This window comes from Sorex araneus, chromosome 10 (assembly GCF_027595985.1).
Source record: "Sorex araneus isolate mSorAra2 chromosome 10, mSorAra2.pri, whole genome shotgun sequence".
Classification (NCBI taxonomy): Eukaryota; Metazoa; Chordata; class Mammalia; order Eulipotyphla; family Soricidae; genus Sorex; species Sorex araneus.
Window position 1 is genome coordinate 24,691,936 of NC_073311.1, and position 18,792 is coordinate 24,710,727.

Sequence of the window (18,792 nt, forward strand, 5' to 3'; positions counted from 1 at the left end):
TTTTCTGTTGTTTTTAAATTACAGAGATTTCTTTTTTGCTTTTTAACCCCAAAGGTTATTAATACATTCATCTTAATTTGCTAAAATAGTAATAATTTAGGGACTGGAGCTATAGTACCGTGGATAAGGCACTTGCCTTACATGCAGCTGACTTGGATTCAATCTGTACTGCCCCATATGGTTCACTGAGCCCCACCAAGCGTGGTCCCCGAGCAGCACAGAGATGAATAAGCCCTGAGCACTGCTGGTTCTGGCTCAAAAGAAAAAAAAAAAAGAAGAAGAAAAAGAAAAGTGGTAATAATTCTAAAAGAGTTGCATCAGTAAGTACTTGTTCTGAATGAGGATAATGCTGTTTGCTATTAGTGACTTTTTTCCTTTTAAGATCATTCATTGTACCTAAGAATTCATGAAACTGCTGGTTAGCATCTCATTTACATTAAATTACTGGTTTAGTGACCTTGGCTACATGCCATAATTTTTTATAGCATTAAGTCTTCAATCAGAATAACAAATAATAATAGGTATAGACCAGCCAGGGCATTTGCCTTGCACGTGGCTGACCCGGATTTGATTCCTTCATTCCTCTTGGAGAGCTGAGCAAGCTACCGAGAGGAACTCTCCCGCATGGCAGAGCCTGGCAAGCTACCCATGGCATATTTGATATGCCAAAAACAGTAACAATAAAGTCTCACAATGAAGATGTTACTGGTGCCCACTCAAGCAAATCGGTGAGCAACAGGATTACAGTGATACAGTGAATAGCTATAGCAATAATGCTTTTATTGTAAAGTTGTGAGATTCCACGGCCATGCTCAGGGCCACTCTCCACACGTTCGGACAAGCCTCATGCATGGGGGAGCTGGCGGAGGAACCCAGGTGTGTGGGACCCGGGCCGAGATCTCCAAGGCTGCTCAGATGGGGACTGGGCCTCTTCCACCCAGATCCCCCATTTTCCAGTAGCTAGGCAGTCACACCCAAAGACTGCCCCCGGTGCCATGTAATCCCATCAATGGCCAACATCCAGAGACTATAAAACCAAGCTCCTGGAAGCAACATCTAATAGCCTAGTTCTCCCTCTTGGAGTCCCTGACAAGCTAGCAAGAGTCTATTGCCCACTTGGGAGAGCCTGGCAAGCTCCCTGTGGCGTAGTCATATCCAAAATACAGTAACAGATATATACATACCTCTCAGAGAGCCTGGCAAACTTCCGAGAATATCCTGCCCACATGGCAGAGTCTGACAAGCTACCCGGGGCATATTCAATATGCCAAAAACAGTAACAATAGGTCTCATTCCCCTGGCCCTGCATAAGCCTTCAATTGTTGGGCAAAACGAGTAAAGAGAGGCTGCTATAATCTCAGGGCTGAATGTAATAAAGACATTACTGGTACCCACTCAAGGAAATTGACAAACAATGGGATGACAGTGAGACAGTGATACAGTGTGAGGATTCAGTGAATGAAAAATGTGTAAAGCAGAAAATGATTTAAAATGTAGTAAATACTCAGTGTCAGCTATTATTGCTCTTGTGTTATCAGTAATTGATAATAATATGAAAATATTGTCTAACGGTTTGACAAAGTATTACTCAGTGTTTTCTTCATCAGTTAAATAACACAGTTCTATGGATATATGTTAGGTTCTCTTGTTATCCTGAGATTTATAGAGGAAACTCTCAAGTAGTCTACACTGAGATCTGTATCTTTAACTTTAGACCTACGCTCTTAAATACTGAAGTACTTATCAGTGTAGTAGTTCCCTAGGATATGGAAGAGGAAGGATCCTTTGTCATAATAGCATTATAGTGTATTTCTGTGGCATTTCTTTTTCCCAAATGCCCATTCATGTTTATAGTCAATCAGATGAGTTAGTTGGCATCCCAACCTTTTCAGAGACGGACTCACAGAAGTTCAGTCGTGTGTTCCTGCCCCCTAGATTCATTGCTGAGTCCTAATTTCAAGCTTAGTGAACCTTTCCTCTAGACCTATAAAATGTGTGCCTGATATCCATGCTTTTAGAATGTGTCCTTTCTGCTTCTTCTCACGTTAAAACACCTTTACTTACTCGACTGATTTATCACTTGTGAAAAAGAGAAAGTAAACTCTGAGCTTCATCTAGTTTATTTCAGGAACAGTCAGGCACAGGCTGCTCAAGGGCTGTTGACTCCCTTCCCACTTATCCCCTCTGTACTTACCGGGATGGATAGACCTAGTTATATCAGGAATGTCCATTTGAAGCACTTCATAACTCTTCCATTTCTTAGAAAACAGCCATAAAGATATTGTTTACTGTGGGTAACATATGAATGATCATTTGTTCAATGCTGTTCGCGTTTCTCTCTGCATTCCATTTCTGTATGTTTTTGCTTAAATTGCAAGTTTGGGGGTCTTTTTATTTTGGTTTTCAATTTAAAAGCAGTTTTTCGTAACATTTATTTCTAGTTTATTTGATATGATTTTACATATTCACATACGCTTACAAAAGGAGAACTTTTAACTATTTGGAGTCAGTTTCATATAAAATTTACATAAAAATAAAGGTTTCAACTATTATAGCTAGTCAAGTAAAAAGTTAAGGCTTTGTAAGCCATTTTCAATACTAGCAGTAATATTTCCCCTCATGTAACAGATCTCCTGAAATGCCTTGAATTTCAGCAGAACAATGTAAGAGTAGGTGTTAATAAAAGTGAAGTCATTTCAGCGGTATTATAAAAGAAATGAAGATATTTCAGAAACATGTTGAAGTCAAGATTTGGGTGCTATATAACATAATTATACAACATGAGAAATGTAAGATGTAAAATGTTTTCAGAGATCTAAAATTCTGAATAAAATATTTTATAGCAATTTTCAAAGAAAGTTAAGAACTCAGTTGTTTCATGGGATTTTTGGGTTTTTTTTTTGTCTCAAGTCAAGGAGGTTTTTATATAAAAAGTGTGATTGGAAGATTTTATGTAAGAAGTGTGCCTAGAAGAAGGTTATAAATTTTAGCATGGGCACTCAAGTATATGTATGCACTGTACCTGCTTTAGCGAGTTATTTTAGGTATTCACTTTGGAATGAAGGTATTGCTAATTCCATTTTCTTTCACCAGAAATAACTCTGCCCTATTCCCACCATCCAGAAAAAACAGAATGTGTGTTCTTTGAAGTGCTCTGTCAGAATTCCACAAGTCAGATATTCTCCAGTATTAAATCTTTTTTTTTAATTTTTATTTTATCACCATGTGGAAAGTTACAAAGTTTTCAGGTTTATGTGTCAGTTATACAATATTCAAACACCATCCCTTCACCAGTGCCCATATTCCACCACCAAAATCCCCAGTATACCCCCAGCCACTGCCCCCCACCCCCAACTGTATAACTGATGAATTTCACTTCATTTTCTCTTTACCTTGATTACGTTCCATATTGCAAAACAAACTCACTGATGTTGGAGTTTCCCTCCAAGAAAGACAGCCCTACTAAGGAAGCATTTGATAATTGGTTTTCCATTAAAAGATTGTATATTTTCAGTTTTTAGACAAGGTTGCGCAGCCGCTAATGCGGCCGCGCGGTTTGGATGTGTTCCAGTCCTGCAACCCGGAGCCGTGTTAGTTGCTGCTCAGTGTCGCCAGGGCTCCATCTGAAGAAGGTGTTGTGGCTGCACCTCCTCCATCCGGATCCCCGGTGTTGGTGGCCCGGTTTCGGGTCCGGAGCATTTCTCCGGCCGCATTGCTCGCCAGACTGCCTGGCCTCTTCTCTGTTGAATCTCCAGTGTTAAATCTTAAGGAGAGTATTTGCATTGTTGGAAGATCCAAGTAATAACAATTAATACTCTACTTGTGGTTTTTGTTCTTTAGCACCAGGGGCCTGAGGAATAGGAACTTGAATTTCAATGAGAGAGGGGTGAAAGAGAGTGATGTTTCTGCCTATGCACTCAGGCAGAATTTTATTTTGTTAATATAAACTCCATCTGAATCCAAATACTTATTCTAACTGCAATCAAAAGTAAGGACTTGGGGTTCTGAAGGAGAATCAGAGTTAGAAAAGGATGGTTCAATGGATATACACATTTCATTGGACTATTAACTTTAAAACCATACTTGTCATTGACAGATTTTAGGACTTTTTTTATCTTTTTTTAATGGTATCACCATGAGCTACAATTACAAAACTTTCATGTTCGAGTTTCAGTCATACAATGATCGCACACCCATCCCTCCACATGTGTACATTTTCTACCACCAATGTCCCCAAAGTCCCTCCCCCCACCGCTCCCCTGCCTTTATTTTAGTTTTCATCTTAGATTTCTCAAAGTTCTCAGTGTTGTTGATCTCCCTCCATATTTGCTTATTTTTTCCTCCTTCTATCCCCCTTGCATAAAAGGCAGGCTGTTGTTTTAATATTAATTTGCATTGAGGTTAATATTAATTTTTAACAAGACAGTTTTTCTATATAGAGATTAATGTCCTAGAGTATATCGTTGTGAATTCAAAAAGTGTGGGGGCGCAGGATGCGTGCTTCTGGTGGCTGAGAAGACTGACCCGCGAAGGTAGATGACAAAGGAACAGGGAAATGGAGGAATAGGGCCCACGGGCTGTGTGATAGTCAGGGACCGTTTATTTCATTCTCATCCTCATCCTTACAGATTCATTCTCCTACAGCATAGTTGCCTCTTCTACAGGGTAGTTGTTTCTTCTACAATGTAGTTATTTTCTCCCCCCACCTCCTGACAGCATAATTATATAGAAATCTTGAAGGTTGGGTATACACGTAGGTATGGTTGGATATTATCATAACAGTAAACAGATGTAAAGCCACTTTTTCAGTGGAAATTGTTCTAGGAGATTAACTCAGGACAAAAATCTCGTCTGAGGGTTCAGCACTCTAGAACACTAGGAGATCCGCTCAAGGGTGGGATCCCAGCTAGGGTGGATTGCTTTCTCGTTTCCTCAGCTAGTAATCCATTTAAACAATCATAGTAAATCTACTTCTTACTATTATTTCTATTCATTTTGTATAAACACAGTAAGAGATATATTAAGCTTAAAGTTAGTTCTTCCTGGGGACATCTCCCTATATATCCCAGATCACGTTAGTCTTTCCTAACCCAAGCAGGGTCCTTATTTAGTTACTGCTTGATGGTCTGTTCCATGACTGTGCCCTTATTATACTTTTTTTGGCTCTTAGCAGCATAGCCTACAGCTTGACCTGGGTCCATCCTTGTCCCGCGCCAAGACCCTGCTTTTGGGGGTGTTGGGAAGTAAGGGTAACTGTGTCTTAAGTCAAGTAAGTATGATGGATGCCCGGATTAAATATTATTTGGAGTCAGTTAACTCCCATGTTACAAAAGCACAGCATCAACTGTCGTCCTGTGTCTATACGAAAAGGACGTTGCTGAATAAACCATGCAAATGACAAAGGAAAGAGAAAAAGCAATATAGGGTTATTAGTGCCTGATGGATTTGACTATGCCTCAGGGGCACTGTTGTGGGAGTAACTCAATAAACCTAAACTCCCTGCGGAAGGAGCAAGGACAAACCAATGTTACACAACATATCATATAAAATTTTATATCGTATTATATAGTTACATGTGGGCATGTGGATCCAGTTTTGGCAACTTCTGAAATTTCCTAAAGAATAGTTTCATTTGCAGCAGCAAAGTGTTTATTCTCCTACATACAATGTACTTTTCAACTTTAGGCTTCTGTGAAAGGAGCATGCTTTCTCTCAGCCTTTCTCTTCAGCCATTCCTTCTTTCTTTTGGAAAACATTTGAAACTTCACATATACCTCCTACCTCTTTTGCCCAGGAAATGAAATCTTGCTAAGATTTCAAGCTGTGCTATTATCCTTTCCAAGGCCCTTCTTTTTAACTCTAAAGTAGCCAGTGTTGTGATCCTTTAAGTCTCAGACATATATTTGTAATCCCTTCTTTTTTTTAGTGGAAATCCCAATGATATGATCTCTATTATACTACTATTCAGTAAATCCACTTTCTCTTTTCTGTGCATCCTTTCTGACTCCTTTCTAATAGATTCCAGAGCTGACTTGATTATTCGCAATTGTTTATTTTATTGTTCCTTTAATTGATAAATTTCATGGGGGGGAACAGGTTTCTTTTCAAATGATTATATCTTGCTTATTTGTTATTTCTCTCATAATTTTTTCTATCTTCTTACAGAATTACTTTCCAGTTGCTTGTTTCAGTATAGTATTTTTAATGGGAAAGTTATAAAATTTACTTGTATATTTTACAACAAATTTAGGCTTAGTAACATCCCCTTATGATTCCAACACTGGTATTGATTTGGTTGGAGGCATTTTTAAATTACTTATTTATTTTTTTGTGTATATAATACATCTTTTTTTTTTCCCCAGCTGCCTACTGAATCACTGTTCTACCGTGCTGTCCTTCAGGATATTATTAAAGATTATTATGGCATCACCAAATGGTATGAGCATTTTATTTTAATAAGAATAATTGTTGTACTTTAAGTAAACCATCTTTTAGTATGGGTAAACTTATCTAGGGTGGCAGTAACCGGTAGCAGCTGCACATTTAAATTTAATAACTAAGAAGGATACATTAACTGTATTTAAGTGAATCATTTTTTATTCTATTTTTGATTTTTGGTTTTACCTGGTCATGCTGAAGGCTTACTCCTGCCTCTGTGCTGCGGGGTTACTGGTGAGGTTCAGGGGATCAAAAGTAGTGCCATGAATTAAACCTGGTTGGCTACTGGAAAAGTAAGTGCCCTACCCAGTGTACTTTCTTTCTGGCCCAAGTCCATAATATTTTAGTGGAATGGAGGTTCAATTTTTTTTTGTTTCGTTGTGATACATAAAGACTTCTGTGGAATTTTAGAAATATTTAATTTGTTATAGATAAGTAATTTAGTAAATAATATATTATCATTGAGCAGTATTATGTTTAAAATAGTTCATAACCATACTTACATACTTAGGACGGATATTTATCATCAACAAAGAGTGCGACCATGCAAGTTTCTACTAGTAACATAAGTAGACCTGATTATGTTTTGTTTTCTGTTTCCCCCCAAATAATGCACTCTTCACAAACAGTGGCAAAGGTAGGAGAATTTTTCATACTTATTGTTCAACAACTGCTACACTTGCGTACAATTTTAATCCTATCAATTTTCATGAATGTTCTCACTTTTTTCTCTTACCATTTTTATTTTAGAATTCTGTTATCCATTTGCTTATAGTAAAATACTCCAGATAAAACTTAAGTTTTTGGCTTCTGAAAACCCACACTAATAATAGCAAAAGATTTTGTTATCATTTGTCTATAAGAATAATAATTTACTGATCAATTTTATACCACATACAAATATCTACATATAGCATTGGTTTTTGCTGTGTTTCAATGTAAAACCCCCAAGTTCATATCCACATCTCTCTTCTCTGCCATATAGTTACCGTCTTCAAAATCATTATTAGTGAATTCTGTGTGTTTTGCTGAAACTAGCTCCTTGTTTTGAGTTCATCCCGAATGTGCTAAACTAGTTGTAGAAAATCACAAAATTGTGCAAGTTCATAATCATGCAAGTACTGATTCTCCTTTAGAACCTTAACTCTGTTTACAAATTAATTTTTCTCTTAATTCCCACTTGAAGCCATTTATGTTCTTTTCTAAATCTTCTTCTCACTTAAAAATCCATCAACAATTCCCCTTTCCTACCTTTCTTTACTATTCAGAAGATAGACTATTTTAATTATATCTTTCTTTTAAAGGCCTTGCTCACCTTTCAGCCACAACTGGACATATGAGTAATTATTTTTTTCCGAAGTCTTTCTTATGATCGTTTGTTTAGCTGCATTCCCTGGTGGGTGCAGAGAAATAGGACAGTAGGTAAGGCACTTGTATGTGCCAATCTTGTTTCAATACAGCACTGTATGTTATCTCCTGAGCACTGCCAGCATGATCCCTGAGCAATGCCAGGCATGACCTAGCTGCCAACTGCCACCCTCCCCATAAAAACACAATTTTTCCCCCTTTTCTTACTTAGTACACTTACTAATTTCATGACGGGTTTTTCTTCCAACTCTATGCATTTAGTATATTGAGGCATTCTCTAATGTTCTGTTTTCTGCTGCTATGTGTTTTATTTCCTCTTTCCCTAGCAGCAAGTAACTTATTTCATGTACTTGATTTGTATCTCTTTTCAGAATTTCCAGTCTATATTAGACATTTTAATCTGAAAAGCTTCACTTATATACTTCACAAACATACCAAATTCAAGTACATCCAAAGGCCAAAATTAGCTTTTTAAAATTCTATTCCTTTCTTTCTCTTTTGACTTACTCTTTTTTCTTGGCATTGACATAATCAATTATCATAACCGTGTAATGGTTAACTTTGTTGTAAAATATACAGGTAAATTTTATAACTTTCCCATTAAAAATGCTATACTGAGGCAAGCAACTGGAAAGTAATTCTGTAATTATGATTACGATGACATGGCGCCGTGTAATTCCATCAACGGCCAACAACCGGAGACTATAAACCAAGCTCCCAGAGATAGCAACGCAGTCTCTTGCCCCCTCGCCTGGCTGTCTTCACCAGGGCCCCTCAGAGGGGATGGGTTGCATTTCCCTACCCCGCCCCCAGGAGAGCCTTGACAGTTGAAGACCTCTGGAACCCAGCCACAGCCATGCTCAGGGCCATTCTCCACACATTAGGACGAGCCTCACGCATGGGGGAGCCGGTGAAGGAACCCAGGTGTGTGGGACCCGGGGCCGAGATCTCCAAGGCTTCTCAGATCAGGACTGGGCCTCTACCACCCAGATCCCCAATTTCCAGTAGCTAGATAGTCACACCCAGAGACTGCCCCCGGTGCCATGTAATCCCATCAATGGCCAACAACCAGAGACTGTAAAACCAAGCTCCTGGAAGCGACATCTAATAGCCTAGTTCTCCCTCTGGAGAACCTGACAGGCTACTGAGAGTCTATTGCCTACTTGGGAGAGCCTGGCAAGCTCCCCATGGCATATTTATATCCTAAATACAGTAACAGATATATACATACCTCTCTGAGAGCCCGGCAAGCTACTGAGAGTATCCCACCCACAGGAAGAGCCTGGCAAACTGCCCGTGGCATATTCTATATGGCAAAAACAGTAATGATAGATCTCATTCCCCTGACCCTATGAGAACCTCCAATCCTTGGGAAAGACAAGTAAAGAAAGGCTGCTAAGATCTCAGGGCTGAGTGTAATAGAGACATTACTGGTGCTCACTCATGTAAATCAATGAACAGGATGACAGTGATACAGTGATTGACATAATCATTTTCAACCTTGAGAAATCCTGAAAAATCTCATTCTATTTTTCTCCCATCACCCTGTTGGAATCAGTTTCAATTCATTGTCAAGATTTGCATATGTTGTACTTTTTTTCAATCTGGCAGTTGTTCACAATGTATGACAGGCAACCTACTGGGTCATAGTTGCAAAGGAGAGTGTGTCCACACAGGAGTATTTCATAGCCTGTCATGACCACATACTTGTATATGTGTGTGATATGCTTTATTTTTCATTGGTTTGAGAACGTGGAGACATAACAGAGACTTAGGAATTGCAGAACAGATCAGAACAGATGTCAGTGAGAAGATTGAAACCAGTAGAGTTGAGCAGTTATTAGGGCTGCACTTTCTTTAGAGACACCTGGTGATCAACATATGGGGCAAAGAGAGGAAGCATTCTGTATAGTGTTTTTTATGACAGAAGTTAGTGTCCTATCAAGAGGACTAGAGCTATCAGATTAACTACTCTTACTTGAGTGAGGGCCCTGAGGGTTCATATTAGCTGATGAGTATGAGTTAGAACTGGACAGTCCTAAAATGGACTTAGAGTTATTTCAAGCTGTGATGAAATCACTTCTTAACACTGCTTTGACTAGCTATCTGCTGGAAGCAAACCCTCTGTGGCCAAAAGTAGTTTTTGTCTAATCTCCTCTAGGAAATTACCGCTGCAATTTGCTATGCAGCATTTACCACACAACCAAAAATTAACAGCTGGATGATTAAATGAGGTGACCTGACCAAACCAAAAATAAATATAGCCAACAGAAATGAAACCATTGAAGATGTAGGTAAAATCTTAAAATAACTGTGCTCAGGAGACTTTCACTCTGGGAAAATAGAAATGCTTTTTTTCTTCCCTGGGCGTAGGGGATAGAAATGAGCTACCCCAGTGATACTTAGAGACTACCCCTGGCTCAGTACTGGTGATGAGGATCTAACTGGGACTGGCTATGTGCAAGGTAAAGCACCTTAACACCTATACTATCAGTATGATAACATCTCTATCTACATGTCGATGTATTTGAGTCTCTCGGGTATAATTATGTGTGTGTATTTATATATGTACATAAAACTTTCTTGTAGTTGCGTATCTCACTGTATGGAACTTGGAGAGATTAGTGGTTGTTGGGGAAGACTCGGGAGTAAGATTAAAGGAAAGTGATTGTGGCTAAAACCACACACACACACACACACACACACACACACCCCTCTTTATCCAATCATCTGTCCTTAGCACTTGAATTGGTCCCAGATCTTAGCTATTAAAAATTGTAATGAGGGGCTGGACTGATAGCACAGCAAGTAGGACATTTGCCTTGCACTGGGCAGACCCGGCTTCGATTCCCAGCATCCCATATGGTCCCTCAAGCACCGCCAGGAGTAATTCCTGAGTGCATGAGCTAGAAGTAACCCCTGAGCATCGCTGGGTGTGACCAAAAAAAATTGTAATAAATATAAGTGTGCATGTATCTTTTTATATTAGTCTATGTTTGTCCTAGTATTTATTATCAGAGAGAAACAAATTAAAACAATAAGATATCACCTCACTCCTTGTGAGAATGACCTGTTATCAAAAATGAATGCTGGTGAAGGTCTGAGGTAAAGGAGCCCTCATTCACTGTTGGGAATGTGGTTTCATTTAGCCTTTAAGGGAAACTGTGAAGGGTCCTATAATAATTGAAATAGGTTTACCAAATGACCCAGCAACTCCACTGGTATATTATTTATATATATACACCAGTAGGTTAGCAAAAAGCTTTTGTTTATCTTTGTTTAGAGTTTGCATTGGGGGAGTATGACACCCATATTCAGAGCTTACTCCTGACTCTGCTTAGGGATCACTCCTGGGAAGCTGGGGGAGACCACCTGAGGTGCAGGGGTTCAAACCAAGGTCAGCCGCATACAAGGCCAGCACCTTACCCACTGTACTATCTCATTGGCCCCTAAGCAAAAAGTTTTAGGATGGACAGTTGTCAAATGTAAGCAAGAACTTAGAGCAATTGGAACTGTCCACTTTGCTGATGGGATTTAAGAAGTTAGTTCAGTCCCTTGGAAAATAAGCTAGCATTGTCTAATAAAATTCTAAATGTCTCAGTGCTTTGTCTGAGCAATTACACATCTAAGTGTATATCTTAGGAAAACATTTAACTATATGCTTTAAGAGATTGTTTAGGAACAAAAGGTTAGGAGAATAAATAAATTTCACTTCCTCCATTAAAATAGAATGAAGAGATAATGCAGCAAGAAGGGCACTTGCTGCATGTAACTGACCCAAATTCTATACCCGATACCCCATATGGTTCCCTGAACCCTTCCAGGAGTGATCCCTCAGTACAGAGCCATGTAAGCCCTGAGCACAATGGGATGTGCCCAAACACAAAAACAAAAAATAAATACGTAAAAATAAAATGAAATGGAATGGCATGCTGTGCCACAGTGAAAAATGATAGTTTACAGTTATATGTGTCATTGTAAATGTATCCTGTAAATATAGAAGTGGCAGAAAAATTACTTTAGGCTGGTTACTTATAATAATTTTAAACCAGACACAACTGAGTGATTGTTTAGGAGTATAAATAGGCATTAGACAATCTCAAAAAAGTATAAGAATGTTAAACACAAGCAAGGTTCAATATGGTGATTTCCTGTGGAAGAGCAAAATTTTGTACAGTGAGATGGGGAATGGGGGCTGGAGCGATAGCACAGTGGGTAGGGTGTTTGCCTTTCACAGGGTTCTATTCCCAGCATCCCATATGGTCCCCTGAGCACTGGTAGGGGTAATTCCTGAGTGCAGAGCCAGGAGTGACCCCTGTGTATTGCTGGGTGTGACCCAAAAAGCAAAAAAAAAAAAAAATAGAGATGGGGAATGTGGGGAGACATACGTACCCTAGTAATATTTTCTATAACTCTCAAGTTTAATTTTAAATGTTCATTTTACTGACATTCTTTATATGTTATACATGTCTTATGAATGCTTGTATTCAGTAGCATCAAATTTTAATCTCTTATCAAGTTGACCCCTAGGGTGAGTTGAACTAGAGATGCGTAGTATCTCTTACAGACACTTCATTATAATGATAAGAAAAATTTAGCCTCAAAGTGGTTAAAAGCTAAAATCATAAGCCTACAGGATCTGGGACTGTGACTGAATTCATATACCAGAAATGGCTTCACTTTCCTGGGCTTTTTAATTTTAATTTTATCTGGAATATTTTTAATACAAATCGACTCTCTGTAGATCTCATAGACCAAACTTCATGTGATTGGATTCTCTAGCCAGCCTGTGTACTAAAGAAAGACATAACTTTACTTACTGACCTTTTCATCTTGTTTATTTTATTAATCAAGATAAATTCTCCTCAAATGATATGCTATATTAGAATATCTGAAGCATTACTCTAAAAGTTTCTTTTAGCATCATTGTTTATCTCATTTAATATCAGAAGTAAACATTTTTATGTATTTAAATATACCATTTTATTCCATTAATTATAATTACGACAAAACATAATAAAGCTTAAAATTTATAGAAATTTATATATTTTATAATTTTTCCAAATCTCGAAACTTTTTTTAGATAGTAAATGCCAGAAAAGCAGTTTAATTTTGTGAAATTCTCTTAAAACTCTTGGTGATCGGGCTCAGAGAGGTAACAGGGGTTAAGTTGCAGCCTTGCGTTCTGTCGACCCTGGTTAGATCCTCAGGATACCCTGAGTCCCTGAGCATTGCTGGATGCAGCCCAGGAGGCCCCTGACTACCCCTGGGTGGCCCAGGTTATCCCTGGCACTTCAGGGCCCAAGTAACACTGCATCCTCAGGCCCTGGCTTTGACCCACTGAGCCCCTGGGACACCCTGAGCACCGTTCGGGAGCCCCCAAACTCCCCCAAATTAAAAAATAAAAACCTCTTGAAAAGAGAATGGGAAAACTATAATGTGAACTCTTTGGGTTTTTTCTTCACAATGAGGCATCTACAATAGTTTTGTAAAATGACAGTTGTTACCTTTAATTGAGCTATGTAATATCATTTTCATTTTCTACAATAAACAAGAAATTGAAATTCTGAGTCGTGAAATCTGCCTCGCAAAATGAAAACTTAAGTTTTGAATTTATAGTGTCATCAGTATGAAATGAGCAAATGTAACTTTCAAATTGAAGAATTGTTTGAATAATCTCTGGAGCTCCCTTAAAAGATCTCTTCAGGGCTGGAGCGATAGCACAGCAGGTAGGGCATTTGTCTTGCCCACAACTGACCTGGGTTCGATTCCCAGCATCCCATATGGTCCCCCGAGCACCGCCAGGAGTAATTCCTGAGTGCAAAGCCAGGAGTAACCCCTGTGCATTGCCGGGTGTGACCCAAAAAATTTAAAACTCTTCAATTATTTTTCAGGAGGCTGCACACCCAGAGTGAGGGTGGGGGGCAACTCTGCATGCACCTACCAGGACCACCATGTTTGGTGGACGTGCATCTCAGCCTTTACAGGCATCTCTTCAAGACTCCCTTGATTGCTATATTAGCAAAATTTCATGTTGCTCATCTTTTGCCTTTGAATGTGTATTTTCATATGAAAGGCAAGATAAGTTTATTTTAAAAGTATGTTTGCTGCTTTCTTTCCTTTTATACTTGTTTCCAATAAAGTCGACATCTGCTTCACCTTTTCCTAAAATTTCTTACACTGATATTGCTTCCCTGGAAAGTGCTACAAGTACACCCTATTCTTACAGTGTATTTTTGGAAAAGCTTGTGGATAGTGTGGATTCACTTGAGTAGAATGTTAATTAGATCCAGTGCATTCACTTTTACAAAAAGAAAGAATGCTAGTTCCTTTTTAACATACTGACCATGCTTTATTCTGACAGGAGGTCCCCTTTCAATTTACGCCTCAAGACCCAACATGTTACTTTGCTAACTTCAAAATGTTTAATAATCCATCTTTATATTCAAAAAACTAAAACACCGTAGCTATGGCCTTCAAGGCTTTATCTAATCACTCACTAATATTCTTTCCAGCCTGATCCATTCCGCAGTTCCTGCCCCCTCTGTACGCCAGCAACTCTCCACAACATTGAGCTAGATATACACTGTGCCCTGTATTAATAGTTCATCATTTTTCATGCAATTAATTTTACACATCACGTGGTTCCTTGGACCTCTTCTCTCCACTTGGAATAGTCCCCTCCCCATTTCTGCCACCCTTTCCTCCTGCATCCTTTCGCAGGTGAAATCCTAGACATTCCTTAAAAGCAGTTTAGGAGACATTTTTATGATGCAGATTTTTCATTCCTGCCCTCTAGTCTTCTCTCATTGCACTTGATATGTGAGTCACTGCTCTAACTGGGTCTAACTATACAATTCATTTGTGTTGTTTATTCCTCTGCCATTGCTGGTCTCCTTGAGGGCCAGTCATTTGTTAAATGAAATTATAGAGCATAATGGCTAGTATACAAATCCAGAAAGTCTCCTCCAAACCTCATTTTCACCCTCTGATACTATTCTCTGTCGTTCTTTCCTTTATCAGAAAATTTCTTGAAAGTGCTGCCAATTTCTTTCCTATGTAAGCTAACTCCAGTCAGATTTTACCTCCGTCATTCTATCAAGCATCTTTACAGAGCCTCTAATGACTACACATTACTAAATCCCCTGGTCAGTTATCCATACTCACTTGATTGAACTTGCAATCAGTGTTTCTTACAATTTCCCACTACAGAAATCCCGTTTTTTCTCATAGTCAAGCCCCTCATCAGACATTCTTCCTTTTCTTTTTCAGTTTATTCTTCTGATTTTTCTTTTTTCCTTCAAATCTCTTGTTAAGTGTTGTTTTCTATATTTATCTAAATTATATTATCTCATTTCATAACTTTACTGTTTTCTATGCTGATGAATCTCATAATTTGAGTACAGCTGATTTTTATTCTTGCTCGTAACAGAAATTCTGGTGGCAGCTTTCTCCCTATTTCTCACACAGGCTCACCTAGTCCTTCAGAATTTCTGTAGTCCCCAGATCGAGTTATCTAAAATTCCACCATACTTGTCCATACCTATCCATCAAACCTTTTTTTTTTTAATAAAAATTTTATTTTATTAAATCACCATGTGGAAGATTACAATGCTTTCAGGCTTAAGTCTCAGTTATACAATTCTGAAACAACCATCCCTTCACCAGTGCTCATATTCCACCATAAAAAAAAAAAAAACCCACACAGTACACCTCCCATCCTGCCCCTCCACCCCCCACCTTGTAACTGATAAGTTTCACTTTACTTTCTGTTTACTTTGGTTACATTCAATATTTCAGCACAAACCTCACTATTATTGTTAGGAGCACCCCACTAGAGTCAGACCTATTGTGAAGAAAAATGAGGTCGGTAGCGGCCGCGCGGTTTTGGATTTCTAAGTCCAGGGAGATTTCTTCCAGATACTGGATCATTGCAAGCTTGAAAACCCCATCTGTGGTCATCATAATATGGTGGACACCACACCCTTCATCCCCGGAGAGAAAGAGGCGAGAGAGAGAGAGAGAGAGAGAGAGAGAGAGAGAGAGAGAGAGAGAGAAATACCTTTCCCCTCCTGGGCGGGCACGGGGCCGCAGCTTAGTTCTCAGGCTGGAGACATTCTGCGAGGAGTTGCCCATGCCGAAAGAGGTTTTGCTGGGTCTCTCCATCAAACCTTTCACTCAGAATTATCTTTGTGGTCACCACTATCAGTCTTTAACACCAAAAGTATGTGAATACATTGCAAGTGAAAGAACACTGAAGTTTTAATTTCCATTTAATCTCTTTAATCTCAATTTTAATGTTTTAAAATGCATATGATTTATTAGAGAAATATCTAGAATTTATAAGTTATTTTCTTGAGTGGAGCATGCTCAAGATTTTTATTGGTAGAGATGTGAGATTTTAAGAATACACTTAAAATGATGACTCTGAGCAGCTGGAGATGAGCATTCCACTGGTTTAGCTCATGGTTATAGCATCTCTCTGCATCATGGGCCCTCACACATACAATGATCTCAGTAAATTGACTACGTAAATAAATTATCAGTTTGTAGAAACAAAATATCCAATTAGATTATAATGAGGTAATATATCCATGTAGCTTTTAGATCTATTTTTTGAATCAAATAGATGAGTACAAGAAGATTCAAAACTACAATTAAACAAATAAACTTAAAACGTACTTAGACAACTACTGAAATTCAATGTAATACTTCATTTTTCCTACATGCTAGAACTTCACATGTCCTTTGACATTTTTACTTAATACTGACAACAGTTCCAAGTAGTAGTTCTCAATTTTGTTTGTTTTAAATATGGGGAAATTAAAGGATGCAAAAAAAAAACTGGAAGTAAGGCAAGATTCATATTCAGGTTATTTGACCCAGATATGGACTATTTATTATTAGGATTAACAATAGTCTACTACATCACTAGAATTTATACTATTGTTAAATTTCAGAGGAAAAATGCCCATCTTCATGCTATAGGCGAGCAAGAAACACCACCAAATTGCATCTGGGCTACTACTGCACCCCTGGATGGTTCCAGTGTCCCCAGTAGTGTTATTGCTCACTTTGAGAAAGGCTGATTTATTTCTTAATCCTGAATATCACAGAATCTTTCAAAGAATTCATAGGGAAGAAATAATGCTACCGAATAATTACCTTTCTAATCGTTGTTTTGATGTTTTTTAAAAAATGGTCTAAAGTACACATTTTCAAAGAAGTAAAAGATAAAAGGTTTCATGCATCCAATTATTGATTAACAAGCTAAAAATTGATTGCCCAGTAATTATATTGTGAGATTTTACAACAGTAAGAAACAGTATATTATGGAACGAAAAAGCAAATAATTGAAATTTGAAATGTTTCTTTAAATTTCAAAGTCCAAGAAATAAATTTATTTATATGTACACCATTTACTCATTTTAGCTTTCAGTAGTTAGCATTTGTGAGCAACTTATAACAGTTGTTTTAACTGTAAGAATCCAGCCTATAATTCCAATAATAGTTAAACATCAACAAAAATAATAACTATAATGATGAGTAAGGTGCTGCCTTGCACCTGGCCGATCCATGTTCAATCCCCGGCAACGCAGATAGTCCCAAGTATGTCCAGGGATAATCCCTGAGTAGAGAGCTAGGAGTAAGCCCTCATCATTGCCAGGTGTGGCCCAAAACCAGAAAAATATTAACAATAACAATAATAATGGGCCATACTATGGTATGGTTCTATACATCTATTATCGTAATTAGTCCTTACAGTGACCACAAAAAAATAATACTCTGGTTGCGGGGTGGGGATATGTTTTGGGGAACATCCTTTGCAATGCTCAGTGGCTACCTTCAGCTAAGTGCTCAGAGGTACTCCCAGCAGTGCTCTGGAGAATATGCAGTGCTGGGGATCAAAGCAGAGCCTTCTATACAAAACATATGTTCTGGACTGTTGAACTCTCTCTCTCAGTCCCAAAATTGGTACCATTAATAAGCCATTTTTGTAAATGAGAATGTAATTTCTCTTTACAACTATTCCATTAGGTAGTGTTGAGTAGCATACAAACTGGAATTAGGGGCTGGAGCAATAGCACAGCGGGTAGGGTGTTTGCCTTGCACTCAGCCAACCCGGGTTCGATTTCCAGCATCCCATATAGTCCCCTGAACACTGCCAGGAGTAATTCCTGAGTGCAGAGCCAGGACTATCCCCTGTGCATGGCTGGGTGTGACCCAAAAAGCAAAAGAAAAAAAAAAACCTGGAATCACTTATATTTAGAGGGTATATTCTCTCCCTCTTTGGATTTTAAAAAAAGTTGCTTTAAAACATTTTAAAGAAGTAGGGGGGCTGGAGTGATAGCACAGTGGGTAGGGCATTTGCCTTGCACGCAGCCGAACCAGGTTCGATTCCCAGCATCCCATATGGTCCCCCGAGCACCGCCAGGAGTAATTCCTGAGTGCATGAGCCAGGAGTAACCCCTGTGCAATGCCAGGTATGACCCAAAAAGCAAAAAAAAAAAAAAAAAGACATTTTAAAGAAGGGCAAGAATTTCATATTAAATAGATTCAATAAGACATAATTTAAAAAATTAAAAATCTTAAAATCATATCTTTTTTAAGCAGCCAAATATGTGATACAAGTGATACAATCTACTCTATTATATTTATTACACATCAGATGTAAAACCTGAAAATTATACAGTAGCACATAACAGTATAAATTCTGTTTCAGGAAACCTGTGCCTACTCAGATGATTATTGTTTCAAGGGAATGGAAGAAGGAGAGAAAGGCCATGAAAATTTAGAACTAGAAAAGATTATTTTTAGTTATCTTAACAAGAACAGCTGTTTGGAATTGGTCATAAAGAATATTTTTAGTTTGAACTAGAGAGTGGAAACCTTATAATTAATTTTTTTAAAAAGTGATTGCAAGAGCAAGTGCATTAAAACATTAAACATGGAATAGAATAAAAAGCGTTAAAAGAGAAAATGACT

General features: G+C 38.3%; 1 protein-coding gene across 2 annotated transcripts in view; it reads left to right on the plus strand.

Moving 5' to 3' along the window:
- The window catches only part of METTL25 (methyltransferase like 25), a 103,606-nt gene that overhangs the window by 68,495 nt on the left and 16,319 nt on the right, over nucleotides 1-18,792 (plus strand). For both annotated transcript variants that reach the window (XM_004602822.2, XM_055118559.1), the window contains one exon: nucleotides 6,363-6,436. In XM_004602822.2, coding sequence (XP_004602879.2) covers nucleotides 6,363-6,436 — 74 coding nt within the window. The remainder of the gene's footprint in view (nucleotides 1-6,362; nucleotides 6,437-18,792) is intronic.